Below are 15,863 nucleotides of genomic sequence, written 5' to 3'. Positions count from 1 at the left end.
TCTAGTATTTTCCCTTTACATTGATGAGATTGCAGATTGTATAGATAGATTTTGGGGCCATGCTGTAAGCCTCATTGGAATATTGATACTCATCTTGTTATATGCTAATAATTTTGTGCTCATCTTACACTCTTTTGAGACCTTTTAGCAGCATTTAGATGCTGTACAAAATTTTTGCATGGACAAAGACCGCATAGTGAAATTCGGAAAGACCAAGGTCATGGTATTAATAATACACAAGCATGGGGGACCAAGTTAGAGCAGCATTTCAGTTTTGGTAGAGATCCTATAGGAACCCCATAGAGACTCTTAGATGATATTTATATTTGGGCATGGCCTTAAAAAAGGGCCACAATTCTCCATGTGAGAGATGGCACAAACCAAGTCCAAGTTGGCATGAGGCTTCATAGCATTAGGTACACTTGAGAGACATCACACCCATGTATAATTCCAGCAGCCATAGACCAAGCTATGGCTTTTTGGTACTTTGTTGACATCAGTACTCCTCTATGGAGTAGAGATTTTTGGACCTAGCTTGTACCACTCGAGGATAGAGGTACTACTAGGACATGATGGACTAGGGAGAGACTTCTATGATGATTGACAGCCCATGGAAATACCATTGGTTATGATGATATCATATATGGCCCATTCCCTTCCACCATCTAGTGGTGAGAGGAGGCAGCTTCTTCTCTTGGTGCTTATAGGATTTTGTTTACTTTATCTTGATTGATAATTTTTTGTACTTTGTAATATTATCCGTAGTGTCTAGATAATCATGATTCTAAGAAGGCGTTTGGGTAAGTGAATAATTCCCTTGCAAGCACATTGTCCAAATGGCATTGTTGGATAGCATTTTTCTTGATATGCATTTGTGCATATTTATCCCTTTCAGTCAAAGAGTGATGGACTTTGGTTCCACCATATTCATGGCAGCTCACATGGCAGTCTCCTTAGGCAGTCTCTATGGTAGCATCCTATATATACCCTCCATATCTTTTTTCTCTATGGTAGCATCCCATATATACCCTCTATATCTTTTTTCGTTGAAACATCCATGGGTAGTTGAGGTTGCTTTTTGTTTTATAATGCGTTGGATCTGACCATCTCTTTTATTTTCCCCTAGGGCACAAATACTTAAAAGATCAAAACAAACAACCAAATTAAAAAAAAAAAAGCAAGCTCAAAGTAGTTCGATCTCCTTTTGTAGGTCCTAGTGGGCCATTGGGTAGCAGATGAGCATCCTTTGTTCGATGTCTTGGTCTCTCTAGGATGACCCTTTGGGCTCCCAAGGTAAGAAAAGCATTGCCTTTGTAGTCTTAGTACGCTAGTAGGTAGTTGATGTGCACTCTTTGTCTCAAGCCTTGGCTACTTTGGGGTGGGATGCCTTGGGGTGATTATAGGCTAAGTTATGCTTTGCATGCTCTTCTTGGTTTGAGTTTTGGGTGTGAAAGGGGGTGTTGCACTAAAATGCATTATAAATTGATTAGCTCTTTAATATAATCTCAAAACATGCTTATCACCAAAGTTTTCATTAAATTACCAAACTAGAGAGTATTTGCATCCCATAAGCCAAACCCTAATTTGGGAGGATCCACTCATTTGTAAATAGGAGGCAGCCTATCCACTCAGCCCATATTCATTCGTCAGGTTTTCCTCCTGTTGGCGCCCAATTCTCCATTGCTCTCTACACCCTCCTTGGCAGATACCTTAGTTCATGGTAGTGATCGGTTCTTTATTCACTCTACATAGTGTGTTTACTGCATTGAGCATTGTATTTATTCATTCATTTATTTATCTTCTTTGTTCACTGTCTTTGAGTTACCCTAACTCTACTGAGTTCTATTACGAGTTTGTGCTTTGTCATGTGATTGTGTTTGTATTTTGTACACAAGTCTTTCTTTACATGGGTGTTTTCACATCAAAAGAGACCCTCAACTAGCACTCATGTGCTCCAGCCAATTAGTGGTAGAGGGTGACAACCACTATGAGTATAGCCAAATATGCACCTTGTTGAGCTTATGTGGGATGAGGATTGATAGAATTCTTCCATTTAGCTACAAGTTTGATTGTCCCACTTGGATCTCACTCATTGTGAAATGAATTGGGTGATTAGGATGGACATTGTGAGGCTAGATATTGAGAGGACTTGTGTGAGTGCAAAACAGCTAATATAAATATAATCTAGTATCTTGTATCTCTTAGAGGATGGTTTTATCATACGGCTAGCCTCTAGGGCACCTAGGGTATAAGGATATAGACTTGTACCTGGCCTTAGATGTGTTATTGGCTAGATCCACACCTCCTCACACTAGGTGAGGACAGATAGGGAGATATTAGGGCATAGTAGCAAAGGATCTTATCTTCTAGTTATGTGGGATAGAGGTAGAGCTGCTTGGAGGAGAACTACATATGCCACTGCATTGTTTCGTACGAGATTAGGGGGAGATACCATTGTCTCTTCCGAGAGGCATTTGGACCACTATGGTAGATCATGGAGCTCGAGGATCAAAAATTCTAAACCATATGCTCTTGATAGCAAAAGAAGGTGCCATAATCCTAGGTCTTGAGAAAAGGATCTCTCCTTGTCCTCATATTCTCCAAGCTATGTATACTCTCCCATCTCTCACAGATTTGCTTAGTGCTTCGGACACATGATCATATTTTATATTAGATTTTAGTAAGCTTTGAATTTTGTACTTGATGATGAGACATCATTTCACTCGTACTACATTCTTATGTCTTATAGGTCACATCATCCTCTTGCAAGCATTACTATACCTATGTGTGTGTGTGTCTTCAAGCCATGTTTACTCTCCCATCTCCCACAGATTTTCTCAATGCTTTAGACACATGATCTTATTTTATATTAGATTTTAGCTAGCTTTTTATTTTGTACTTGATGATGAGACATCATTTCACTTGTACTGCATACTTATGTCTTGTAGGTCATGTCAGCCTCTTCCTGATGTTAATATACCTCTATGCGGGTGTGGGTGTGTGTGTAGCTGCTGATGGTGAGTTAATGTTGAGCTGAACCTTATGCTGAGTTGCTGCAAGAAGAAGATGGATCCACACCTGCAAAAAGGAGAAATAGGAGCTCAAAGAAGAATTCAATAGGTGCAAGGAAAACAATTGAGAAGTTTAAGAAACAAGGCAGGAGGCAAAGTCTGGAAATGAGGCTCCATTTGCAAAAGTGAATAAAAAGGTTGAATTCTCAGTGAAAAAAGAAATCATAACTATTGCTGAGGTGACAAAATAGGCAAATGTTGAGATAAAAGAGAATGCCAAATGGATCCATGTGTTAAAAAACTGGAAGAATATGCTAGATAATTAAATAGTAGTGATGAATGCTGCTCTTGAGGCAAAGGCCAAGAGACATGCTAGAGTATTGCACGTATGTGTTATTGGATGGGATGAGAATGGCACTCCCCAAGAAGATGCCAAGGCACTCATAACAAAAAATGGGGTGATTGAAATCCCCATTATAAACACATGGATAGTAGGCAAGGATGGTACCAAAGCTTTGGGCTTTGATCTTGAAGTTTAGACATTGAGAAGGAAAGGACTGTTCCTCTCCAAAAGCACAACCCTTTGATATTTGTGCAAGTGGAATATTGGAAGGAGCACATGCCAAATGAGACATGAAAGGAGGGAAAGTGGGCAATATGTAGAGATTGGAATGTGACCATCATAGAGCATTGCTCCATATGATGATGCACAACCTATTGGACCACAAATATGATAGTATGGAATTATAGTGGGTCAATATTGTTAGATGCAAGATACTTTAAGGATACATTGAAGGCTAAGATTTTGCAATGTACACTAAGACATGCCAATGCATAGGAGTGGTTCATGGATATTGGTGGGAGTTAGTATATCACCCTTGTCAAAAATACCAGGTATGCTGTGATACCATGTCAAAATAAGCAACAATACAAAGAGACAATAGGGTTTGCGGGACAGAGTGTGTATGGCAAAGACTGAGAGAGAAGAGAAACTTAGAAACACAAGAAGAATACATTGATGATGCACTGAATCGTGATATGAGAAGAAAAGCTAATACAACAATGAAGCTCAAAAGATAATTGCATTGTCCTACCTGTGGAAATTTGCATAGTCAAAGGGAGCAAAACACGGTCCTCTAAGTAGTAGTCTATTGAAATAATCATTGGAAGGTGAAGGACAGCTGTCAAGGGAGCGAACCACAGTCCTTTGATTGTCCTACCTGTGGAAATTTGCACAGTCAAAGGGAGCAAAACGCGGTCCTCTGAGTAGTAGTCTATTGGAAATATCATTGGAAGGTGAAGGACAGCTGTCAAGGGAGCGAACCACAGTCCTTTGATGCTGGGGAGTGACCTGGGCAGAAAAACACGAATCCTAGAGTGTGAGAGCTGTCAAACAGAGGGAGAGCAGCCTAGATGTTGATGCCAGGTGAATAATGATGATGCCAGATGATGGTAGATGAGTTGGGCTGCAAAAATGCAGGTCCTAGCAGCCTCTGTAATAGATGAGTGCGGTCAAGGGAGCGAACGACAGTCCTCTGATGTCAGGGAGTGACGTGGGCAGAAAAACACAAATCCTAGAGTGTCAGAGCTGTTAAACAGAGGGAGAACAGCCTAGATGTTGATGTCAGGTGAATAATGATGATGCCAGATGATGGTAGATGAGTTGGGCTGCCAAAATGCAGGTCCTAGCAGAGCCTCTGTGATAGATGAGTGATGCCAGGTGATGGAGGAGAAGCCAGGCTGAAAAAAAGCAGGTTCCAACAGCCCTTGTAATAGATGAGTGATCAAATCACTGATGCGATGATGTAGACTACCCCCATAGGCTAGGATGCTGACGCCAATCTAGAGATGATGACGCCAGGCAATAAGAAGACCTCCAAATTGAAAAACGCAGGTGAAGGTGGAGCCTGAAGGAGAAGGGTGTTGATGCCAAGTAGATGATGGTGACACTAGGTGGAAGCTGATAAGGCCTGATGATAGAAGAGGACATCTGAAGAAGATGATGAAGGGTGAAGGTAGGTACAAGCCACGAACTATAATGTCCTCCTGAAGGGGTATGAGGGTAGTGAAAGGAGTTGGTGAGAGAAGGGAAGAGTGTTTGATGATGAAGGAAGAGAGGTGAAGAATGACTGAAGAGTGGTGGGGTGGTGAAGAATGAATGAAGTGATTGCCTATTTATAGGCATAAGATATCTAGGGTGGCGCATCACTGTGTGGTCGCCCACTGAAAAAGTGGCCAAAATGTAGATACTAGCCCTTTTTGGAGCTATCAATGCGAAGCCTAAAATGAAGTGTGTGAACTAAAGAAGTGGTTTCTCAACATCCCCTCTCTTAGGGCCAAAAAGGATGAAGAAATAGGAGTGAAGAGAGATACCAGAAAGATGTAGAGGATCCCAGAGATCCAAGATTGCCACCTGAAAGGTAACCTATAGTAAGAAATAGTAGATGGGATAAACTGTAGAACTTGACTTTGTCTCGGGAGAGAAGCCACTAGCTTCGCAACTCCAAGCTGAAAGGAATTTGAAGGCCTCATCACCAAGTCATGGGGTTGAACCTCCAAGGCCTTGATCTAAGTGGTCTCTGAATATCATGGGTATCATAAGGAGAAATGACTACTCGAGGACAGCCATCCCAAAAGAGAAAATGGTGGGTAATGAGCTTCATGATGAGGAGGTGCCCCCCCTGAGGGTGGAGGTACGAGGCCCCCTCTAAAGCTGAAGAAGTAGAAGCCCCCGCAAAGAGAGTACATCTCCCTTTGAAGCCCCCTCTACAAGAGATAGGAAATCTAAAACCTCGTGGATCATGGACTTCGAATCATCTGATGATGAAGGAAGTGCCGTTGATCGTGTTGAAGAAGGTATCTAGGGCATTGAAGATATTGAAGAACTCTCAGAGGTGGCCTCTCGAACTTGAGTAGTTGAGGGTGGGGAAAGGTGAGGCTCAGGTTATGGCAAGGGTGGGAACCAATCATTGTCTCTTAATGGAGCGAACTACGGAGCCGAAGTAGTTGAAGGGGTTGAGCAACCACTGTCTCGCAAAGGAGCGGACTATCGAGGGAACGGTAGCCAACAATCACTGTCCCTCAAGGGAGAGGACTATAGAACTGTCGAGGTGGCATTCTAAAAACCCTAGAAGAAGTAGAAGCAATGTCTGTAGCACATTGTAGCGGTCGCGAGGAGGCTGTGGTACGAGTTGATCCTCATGTGGCTCAAAAGGGTTTAGTGCGCATTGGATGCGTCTTATTGCCTTGAGCATAAAAATCTGAAAAGCTAGTGCAGGATAAACTCTATGGCCCAGAAGGGAGAGGTGGCACAATGAGTGCTTGGGGATAGATGCATATACTAAGGAGGGGTAGGGAGCAAAGGTCCATGGCAGCAAGCATCGGTGAGGGTTCTAGTGATGCCAGAAGAGGAGCACCCAGCGGTCTGTTCGTCTACCTATGGAGAAGTCATAGCACCAGAGCGTCAACCTATAAAAGGGAGGGTGGATGGGAGAGGAAGAGAAAGGTATCTCTATCTTCTGGTGATGCAACAGAAATGAAGGGAAAAATCAATAGATGATGGCGAACCCACAACCTATCTTTGACTCCTCTAATGAACAAGGTTCTTAGCTCTTTGAACTCCTATGCTCTGATACCAAGTAAAAAATAGTAGGTATGCTTGGTGCAGAGAGATAATAGGTTTTGCGGGGAGTAACACAGAGTGTATATGGCAAACACTGAGAGAGAAGAGAAACTCAGAAACTCAAGAACACAGTGATGATGCACTAAATCGTGCTATGAGAAGAAAAGTTGATATAGCGGAACTGAAGCTTAAAAGATAATTGCATTGTCCTATCTAAATCAGGTGGCAACACCTATGGAAATTTGCACAGTGAAGGGAGTAAAACGTAGTCCTCCGACTAGTGGGCTATTGAAGTTATCCTTGGAAGGTGAAGAAGAATTGTTGAGGGAGCAAACTGCAGTCCTCTAATGTTGTCGGAGATGTGGAAGATGATCATTAGTTGTCAAGGGAGTGAATTGCAGTCCTTTGATGCCTGGGAGTGACCTAGGCAGCAAAATACAAATCTTGGAGTGTTGCAACCATCAAATGTAGGGAGAGCAGCCCAGATGCTAATGCTGGTTGGATAATGATGATGCCAGATGATGGAAGATGAGCCGGGCTCCAAAAATGCAAGTCCCAACAGCCTCTATGATGACAGACGAGTGATGCCAGGTGATGGAGGAGAAGCCAGGCTGCAAAAGTGCAGGCCCCAGCAACCCCTGTAATAGACGAGTGATGACATCATTGACACTTGGTGATGTAGATTGCTACCAGTGGCTAGGAATGTGATGCCAAGCTAGAGATGATGACACCAAGCAAGGAAAAGACCTCCAAACTAAAAACTGCAGGTGAAGGTGGGGCCTAAAGGAAAAGGGTGTTGATTCCAAGCAGATGATGGTGATGCCAAGTAAAAGATGCTCCAAATGTAAGGTGTGATGATGAAACAGGGTGATTGAAGCATTTGATGAAGAGTGAAGGCGGCCACGAGCCATGAACTGCAATGTTCTCCTGAAGGGGTGTGAGGGTAGTGGAAGGGGTTGGTGAGAGAAGGGAAGGGTGTTTGATGATGGAGGAAGAGGGGTGAAGAATGACTAAAAAGTGGTGGGGTGATGAAGAATGAATGAAGTGACTACCTATTTATAGGCATAACTTGTCTAGGGTGGTGCACCGCTGTGTGGGCGCCCACTGAAAAAGTGGCCAAAATGTGAGCACCAGCCCTTTTTGGGGTTGTTAGTGCAAAACCCTAAAATGAAGTGTGTAAACTAAAGAAGTGGTTTCTCAACAACCCTTAGCCATGCATGGCCAATGGAAGTAGGATATTAGGATATGCATCAGGGTTGTACAGAAAGAATCTCCACGACATGATTTAAGCGGTATATAGAGATGTAGATGCATGATACATGTGGATCAAAGTGGGCAAAACTAGATCTCTCTACATATTATGTTAATACATATGCATATACATGTGCACAAACATAAAAACACACACACACACACACACATACGTATGTTGATCGTAGTGTGATGTTTCTTTTACTGGCACACTCTACATGTCCTTATATGAGGAAATTTTGAAGTCTGGCACGCAAGTCAACAGCTGTTGTACACATAGATGGCATTACTGATTTGCATATTTGGCCTTTGAATGAGTTGGCATCACTAGAGGATACTCATCATTGGCTCTTATGGAGCGACAGTGTCATCAGGCACATTTCCAGGAGCCCCGCACCAAGGGGTGGCTCTTTGATACTCTAGTCACTCCAGCACTGATGTATGGAGCAGCTATATGGGGGCCAGGCCTTGCCGATTATGTATGGACATTAATGGAGAGACCTCAGGTGATTATGATATCTAGATTGATTCGCAGCAAGGCCTCAGTCCCACATGACATTGTGCGAGCAGAGCTTGCCACACCGCCCATGCTAGTCGAGGCATTATTTCAGACAATCTGCTTCCTGCACAGATTTCAGGATATGGACAGAGATCGCATTGCATACAGAGCATATATGGCATCTCAGGAGATGGCTCGAGCGGGGGATACCACATCATGGTATGCACAGACTAGAGCTTGGTTTGACAGACATGGGCTGGACATTGATAGACTCCCACCTCTTCTATATGATACTCAGGCTCCCACTTACACCCTCTCTCTCTCTAAGAGGAATAGAGTCATCAGACAGGAGATATGGCATATTTATATACAGAGGACATGGGTCAGCCCTGCACAGCCACTGCCATCGAAGATGGCACATTATTATACACAGTTCTTGAGCATATCAGAGCAGGGATTCATAGAGATTCCGAGATATATGCAGATCTATATGCCACATCGATTGAGAGTTCTTATTGGACAGCTCATGGTATCATCACATCAGCTTATGATTGAGAGTGGCAGAGCTAGTGGCATCCCATGGGAGGAGAGGATATGCCCCCTTTGTAGATCAGAGGTGGAGAGTGAGGAGCATTTTGTTCTCAGATGCCCGGCATACTCAGAGTTGAGACCTAGATACACATTGAGCAGCTCACTTCAGGGATGTATGACTGATATGGATCAGAGATCATTTGGTCGTTTTCTGGGAGAGGCATGGCACATCAGAGAGTAGAGCACACAGCGGGTCCCAGTCAGAGAGGGGCCAACCCAGACGACTATTACACAGTTCTTTCAGACAGACAGAGTGAGAGCTACTGTACCAGCCTCTAGCCAGACCTCCGGGCTCACACTACAGCAGGCTGAGGACCAGCGTACCTGACGCCGCACGAGGATCCGTGGGTTTCGGACCCCACAGCCACACCGACAGGAGATCCGGAGGATTCTTGATCTACATCGACAGCAGACTGAGATCCGACGACACTCGACACATTGGATCTTAGATCTCCAGTTTGCTCTTTCTCCACCGCAGATGTACCCCATCCTGCATCCAGGAGGGATCACCTGCTATTAGCGACTTTGACGACTGCTACTACATCCCAGGATAGTATATCTCCCTGCATCTGTTACATATACACATCGCACCACTTTATCACAGCCGACAGTTGTTCCCCTATCACAGCCGACATTTGTTCCCCTTTTGTAGCCATTATCTGGAGTACCAGAGCTACATACACACATACACATACACGACACATATCAAACTCACAGCACCGTATTTTCAGTTTCCAGTTTTTAGCTTTTCATTCAGCACTTTTATTTTGGATAGCTGGACCTCATCAGTTGTATCACAGTTTGTCTCATAGGCCAGTTTTGGTCTTTAGAAGACGTTAATATAACTTTCTTTCTTTCTTTCTTTCTTTGGGTATACATCATTTGGCCTTCACTAGACATCAAAATGGCTTTCTTTTTTCTCTCTTTTGTTATAATCTCCAACACTGTAGGACAATCCCAAGGCAGTTCATTTCAGTAGACATCATGGACATGTTTAGTGTTAAATAATCAAACTTCCAGTAAACGTGCACATGTTCATAGAAATGTCAATACACCCAAAACTTATCATTTTCGAGATTTTGTTGGTGAGCCAGTTTCAATGGACTGTATTAGGAAACAGGTAAATGCAATTACTGCATCCTTTTTCTAATATGAACTTTGTAGAAGATACCTCCGACCACACGAGCTGTTACTGAACATCCTCATGAAGCAGAAAAGAATGCAATTATGCTTAAGCAAGAAAATAACTATTTATTGAGCTTTTTTGACCAAGGAAATAAAACAAAGGTGACAAATTACCAAATACTAAATAAATTAGCTATGCCTCTTCGAACTTGTCTCACTGCTTTATCTATTATAACCAGGAGACTATAACTGATTTGTGTGTCCCTTTCATTAGGGTGCTTTTATTCCTTGCATTAGTGTTTTTCATCAAGCAATTGTTGCAACTACTTGAATTTGGATAGACACACTGATCATTGTCCTACTACTCATGATGTGCTGCAGGTGGGAAGACTACATTGTTGCATGCCTGGTTGGGTAGAATCTTCAGTTGATTTTATGTTAAGTGGGGGTTACAACATTGCCTCCTGTGTAACAGAGGTAACATTACCTTTGGTGGCTAGTTAGTGGTTGTAACCAAGGGCAGTGTTGAGTATGCATGATAATCTTCTCAGCTTGGGTTTATAATTCATGTTTAATTAATCAGTATTGTAACAATATATTCTCAGCAGTAAATTCCTTCTAGTGAGAGTTTTTAACATAAGGCTAGCTTACCATGTACAAGGAACACCTGTGTTGTGACTTGAAGCTCTTCATCTGTAATGACCTTTCATAGCACGCTTTCACTGTTAATGACCATGTTGTCCCCAGCTTTGTGCCACCTGCGATGTTTTATTGTCCTAAGTTCAAAATTTATTGTTCTCTCCACAAACCGGTCACCTTGTTTTACAGCATAGGAGGATTTGCTAGATTTGGTGTTTGGATGGTAGTTTCTGGTGAGAGCTGAACATGCCGTAAAGTGAATGTTGTTATCCACAGCCCGAACATCAGCCAAGCCACATTTGGCTATCAATTCTTGAGTGCTGTAATGTGTGTTGACCAAGCTTTCCAGATTGATCAGAAGCCGGAATCGTAGTAGTCCTTCACTGTTTATGAGCATGTCAGCCCCACCTTTGTGTCACCTGCAATGTTTTATTGTATTTGCTTATTTTAGCTTTTATTCCAAGAGTTTCTTCTATCAATTGTGGACTAAGCTCAAAATTTACTATCCTCTCCACAAACCGCTCACTTTGTTTTTCAACATAGGAGAATTTGCTGGATTTGGTGTTTGGAATGTAGTTTTTTATGAGATCTGAACATGGCATAAAGTGAACGTTTTTATCCACAACCCGGACATAGTCAGCCAAACCATATTTGGCTATCAATTCTTGAGTGCTCTGATATGTGTTGACCAAGCCTTCCAGATTGGTTAGAAGCCAGAATTGTAGCAGTTCTACTCTCCACATGCTTTCCTGTACTTCAAAATCCAGCCTTCGTTGCATGGTGAACACTGGCTTGTCCTTATTGAGGGGGTCTCTGATCAGTATAGGGCAGGGAATGGGTAACATTGGGGAACAGGGCCCTATCGGCCTATCATATACAAAAAAGAATTAACAATAATTAGAATTATTCGCAATGGAAAAAATAAAGTACAATTCACTTGCTGCTTTTTTTTTTCTTGATTCTATAAGAATACATACATTCTACACATATATTCATGTGCATAATATCTCATTCATGTGAGATAGTAGAAACAAATGAATACTCTACTGCCAGCCTTGAGCTCCTTGTGTTCCCATGTGTATCACTTTGCCTTACAGTCGCTACACTCGCCTGCTTGGTCTCACTCTTGGTCTTCTTCTCCCACTGTGCCTCTCTGGGCAGTTGACAGGCCCCCTGATAGAGATGACAGATGGGCTAGGACATCAAACGCAGGGTTTCAACAGATCCACACCAGAGAAAACACAGCAGTTTCAAACCTGCAGACGGTCATACACAGCAAATGAAGCACCAATAGCTGGTGAGCTGGTCGTCTGATACGATGTGAGAGTGCACAATGGAAGGGGAGCAAGAAACACAAAGCACAAACACAGATACAATGAATAGAGAACTCAAGAATGAATCATGAATGGGCAATGGAGTCCCATAGATGAAAGCACGAGAACAAAGATACAATACCACCAAGGTAACCAGCACACAAAGTGAGCAGAAGTGCCTTTAGTTTCCCTCTCTCCAAATGCAAGATGATGCAATGAGCATGGTTCTAAAGTACAATACGATATTCTCTCCTAAAAGCTACTTAAAACCTAAAAATTTTTGACAATAAAAGATAGAGAAGTTGTTTGAATCTCAATTAAGTTGGTACCTCATGGTACTAATACATATGGTGTAGTAATTATAGTATTGTATAGTATGAAGCCTTTTGTATATGGTGCTAGTGCAACTATGGTGCCAATAACCTTCGTCGATCTGATAGCTCCCTACCTGTCGCGTCGCATCTGATGCCCCTGCCCTTGCCCTTTCTCTCGCGCCAGCCCCCGCCATTCCTGCCTGCGCCTGACCTTGCCTCGCTCTTGCCCTCGCTAGCTCCTGTCCGTAGCCCGTAGCACGCTTGCCGTCGCGTTGCGAACACCGCTTCGCCTGCGCCCGACAAAGAGGGAGACAATAGGGGGAGCCGCAGCCAGCTCCTTAGACACAGCCTTGGTAGCAGGGAGTAGGAGGGCGAGTGACGCCCCCCTGGCAGAGCACTCCGCAACCCCCCTGCCCACCCCACCTGGCAGAGGACCGCATTCCCCCACATCCACCACCTGTGCCAAAGACTACCTCACTTGAGATCCCACAGTCCCACCCACCACGTACCTCTGACCACCCCACCATCCCTCGATCTTCTTCCCCACCACCACCTCCCCTGCCGAGCACCCCTCTTGATCTGCACCCGGTATAGTTGATCCCCCCCCAGACCCACCCGCGCTTCTCCCACAGGAGGTGATGAGCCACACATGCTTACATCCTTCTCGCACCAGCAATCTTGCCCTCCCCACACAGCCACCAGCTCATTTGCCCTTGCCGCCCATTAGACTTTCCCGAGACAGGCGCAACTGTTACCATAGGAGTTCTTCTGCAGTGGCCTATGGTCTTACCTGAGATTTGTGGGTTGATTACAAGATGGGTAATCTTGTGCCCTAAGCAAAGCTTAAACATATCCTCACTCGGAGAGATTTTTGTCTTTGACGAGAGGGACATTGTGCAATTCCCTACACTGGTTGAGTCCTCTAAGCCTATTGCTCAGCCTATACTACCTAAGATCATGCTGTTTGAGCTTGCTTCTCTTCTTGCTCTTGACCTGCCCACGAAGTCTTTGATCCCTACAGGATCTTGATATTCTAACACTTATTCAGCATAGCTCTTGTTGATTCCATCAGTACCCTATATTTCCTTTCTGATACACCATTTTACTGTGATGTATAGCTACAAGTTAATTGTCTTTTAATCCCATATTTAGCACGGTACCTGCCAAAGTGATTAGAGACATATTCTCCACCTCCATTTGATCTAAGGCATGAAATTTTACAGCTCAACTCATTTTCTATGAGTGATAAGATAGGTTATGCCTTTGGTATCCAAAAGGTAGAAAGATTTTTCATAGTAATGATGCGATGTTACAATGAGAAAAAGATGCATAAGCAGCCTCTTAAAGTGAACACAAGAAAGGTTACTTTCCAAGTTGCATTGCCTCCTATTATTCTGTCCTATAGAGCAACAAGTGCTAGTGCACCAAGTGTGCAAATAGAGGGCACAAGTGATGCTTTAGCTAGTGAGCAAGAAGCAATGATATTTATTAAGTAGTAGTTTGAGAGCCCTAGAGTGCCTCATGAAGAAAGAGTGGAGGCTAAGATTCCTAGCCCATTGTGTTACATAAATCTACTCATATCTCTTGTCCCTTGAGAGACTTTAATCTAGGGTTGAAAATGTGATGTTGATGGATTGTTAGGAGCCACCTTGTTATAAAGAGGCCTTTACTCATGATAATAAACTTAAGTGGGAGCTAGCCATGGAGTCTCAAATGGATACCATTATGAAGAATCAGACTTGAGATTTGGTTGCTTTGCCAAAGGGAAAAATGATATGCCATCCAAGCGGATTTGCAAGTTGAAGGTTACAAGTGATGCTAAACCGAAGTATAAGGCAAGGTTAGTGGTTAAAGGTTTCACGCGGAGAGTTCCCACTACCTCTGGAGGTGGGGATTTTTGTGGTTCGTAAGTCAAGGAGGGGCAAGTCTATCTACTAGCATCGCTGGATGGACCAAACTACCCCTTTTTCCTTTAGTCCTCTCACTCAAGGGATTGGACGACGACATAGATAGAGGAGGCGGTGAAGAGTCAGGTGGCGGACCACATCTCCCAGTGGATGGGAGAAAAAGGACTAGCACTGTTTGCACAGCAGTGGCCAGGTTGCATGATGGACATTAACTGGTGGGTTGGTGTTGAGGTCCCATACTTGAGCATTATCTTTCGAGCCCCTCCACAGTGGAGAGCTCTAATGGATGTGATCGAGTGGCCCCTGGCACAGGCGGCCCGTTTCTACCAGTGTATAGAGTCACAACTCTCAACATGGCTGATAGATGCATTGGTAGTACTACCTGGAGCATCTATCACCCCTATGGTCCGCGCGAGGGCCACCATGGAGGACTGGAGTTCGTCATCCAGGCCTGTGGCAAAGCTTACTTGCATGTCCCATAGTTCTTCCTCCTCATCAGCAGCTTCCACATCGAACATAAGCCTGTTCAGTCAGTCACAGGTTTCCCCATGAACTTACACCTTGCATCCTGGAATGTGAATAGTCTCCACTATAGTGGGGCACGTGGTTCCAGGGAGTTGATTGTTCGATAGGAGTTGTAGCTGGCCCTTGCAGGACGGATAAACATCCTACTTTTGCAGGAGCACAAGCTCACCCCCGCCCAAGCCCATCGGGTAGGGAAGGTTCTCCCAGGCAGGTCACACACCTACTGGGAGTACGCCATCGGTACCCACGGCAGGAGTGGAGGTGTATGCACCTCTGTTGGCCCGAGCCTTACCGCCTGCGTACGGGATCATGGGGCGATTGTGGCAAGGAGGGTTCTATGGGTCAGGTTGGGTATTGGGGACTCGTGTCTCGGAGTCCTCAATGTCTATGCCCCCACTGAGGTCAGGGCACGCAGTAGGTTCTGTGTGGAGATTACAGGACTCTCAGAGGTGGACTCTTGGATTGTTAGAGGAGACTTCAATAACCTGGAGGCCTTAAAGGACCATCAGGGTAGAGGCAGAAACTACAGGGCGTGGCTGGGGAGAAGTAGGAGGCATGGGAGGTCTTCCTACTGGTAGTAGGAGCTCATGATGCTTGGAGAGACCCAGCTTTCCACAAGAGAGAAAGGTCGTTGGACTTCTCGTGGGGATAGAGGTAGCTAGGTGGAGTTTTGCTGGAGCGGTTGCATAGGTTCTATGTGGGAGAGTGGGGATGCTCTTGCGGAGGCCAAATAGGGCAGTTGGTTGGCACCACTCTGTCCGATCACTGCTCGGTCCTGGGCACTGAAGGGGGACACGATGTGTAGGGAGTTCTTTCAAGCACACAAGCCCCGCACCTCAGGAGAGCAGATACACAACCTTCAGGATCAATATGGGAGGATTCGCTCTAGCCCAGATGAGGTGATGGAGATTGCCACCGGCTACTACAGACGCCTTTTACAAAAGGAGACATCCTCAGCCAGAGGACAGTGTTGCAGGCAGCAGGTCTGGGATCACATCCCGTCCCTCGTCAGAGAGATGGGATGCTCCCTCCTAGCCTCCTGCACAGAGAAGGAATTAGAGGAGGC

General features: G+C 44.4%; 1 protein-coding gene across 4 annotated transcripts in view; it reads left to right on the top strand.

Annotated features, from left to right (window-relative positions):
• Window positions 1-15,863, top strand: part of LOC148030747 (alpha/beta hydrolase domain-containing protein VTE7-like) — an 84,330-nt gene that overhangs the window by 28,907 nt on the left and 39,560 nt on the right. For 3 of the 4 annotated variants that reach the window (XR_015691796.1, XR_015691797.1, XM_087684252.1), the window contains one exon: window positions 10,481-10,576. The exons of the other annotated variant lie outside the window; for it this stretch is intronic. Coding sequence is in view for 1 of the 3 variants with exons in the window: in XM_087684252.1 (XP_087540378.1) it covers window positions 10,481-10,576 (96 nt within the window). In the remaining 2 variants the exon portion in view is untranslated. The remainder of the gene's footprint in view (window positions 1-10,480; window positions 10,577-15,863) is intronic. 4 annotated transcript variants of the gene reach the window in all.

Source organism: Lygodium microphyllum, chromosome 9 (genome assembly GCF_053477565.2).
Source record: "Lygodium microphyllum isolate KBCC chromosome 9, Lygodium_microphyllum_v1.1.10, whole genome shotgun sequence".
Lineage (NCBI taxonomy): Eukaryota > Viridiplantae > Streptophyta > Polypodiopsida > Schizaeales > Lygodiaceae > Lygodium > Lygodium microphyllum.
The sequence above is the reverse complement of the archived record's forward strand: the minus strand, read 5'-3'. Positions and strand labels throughout refer to the sequence as shown.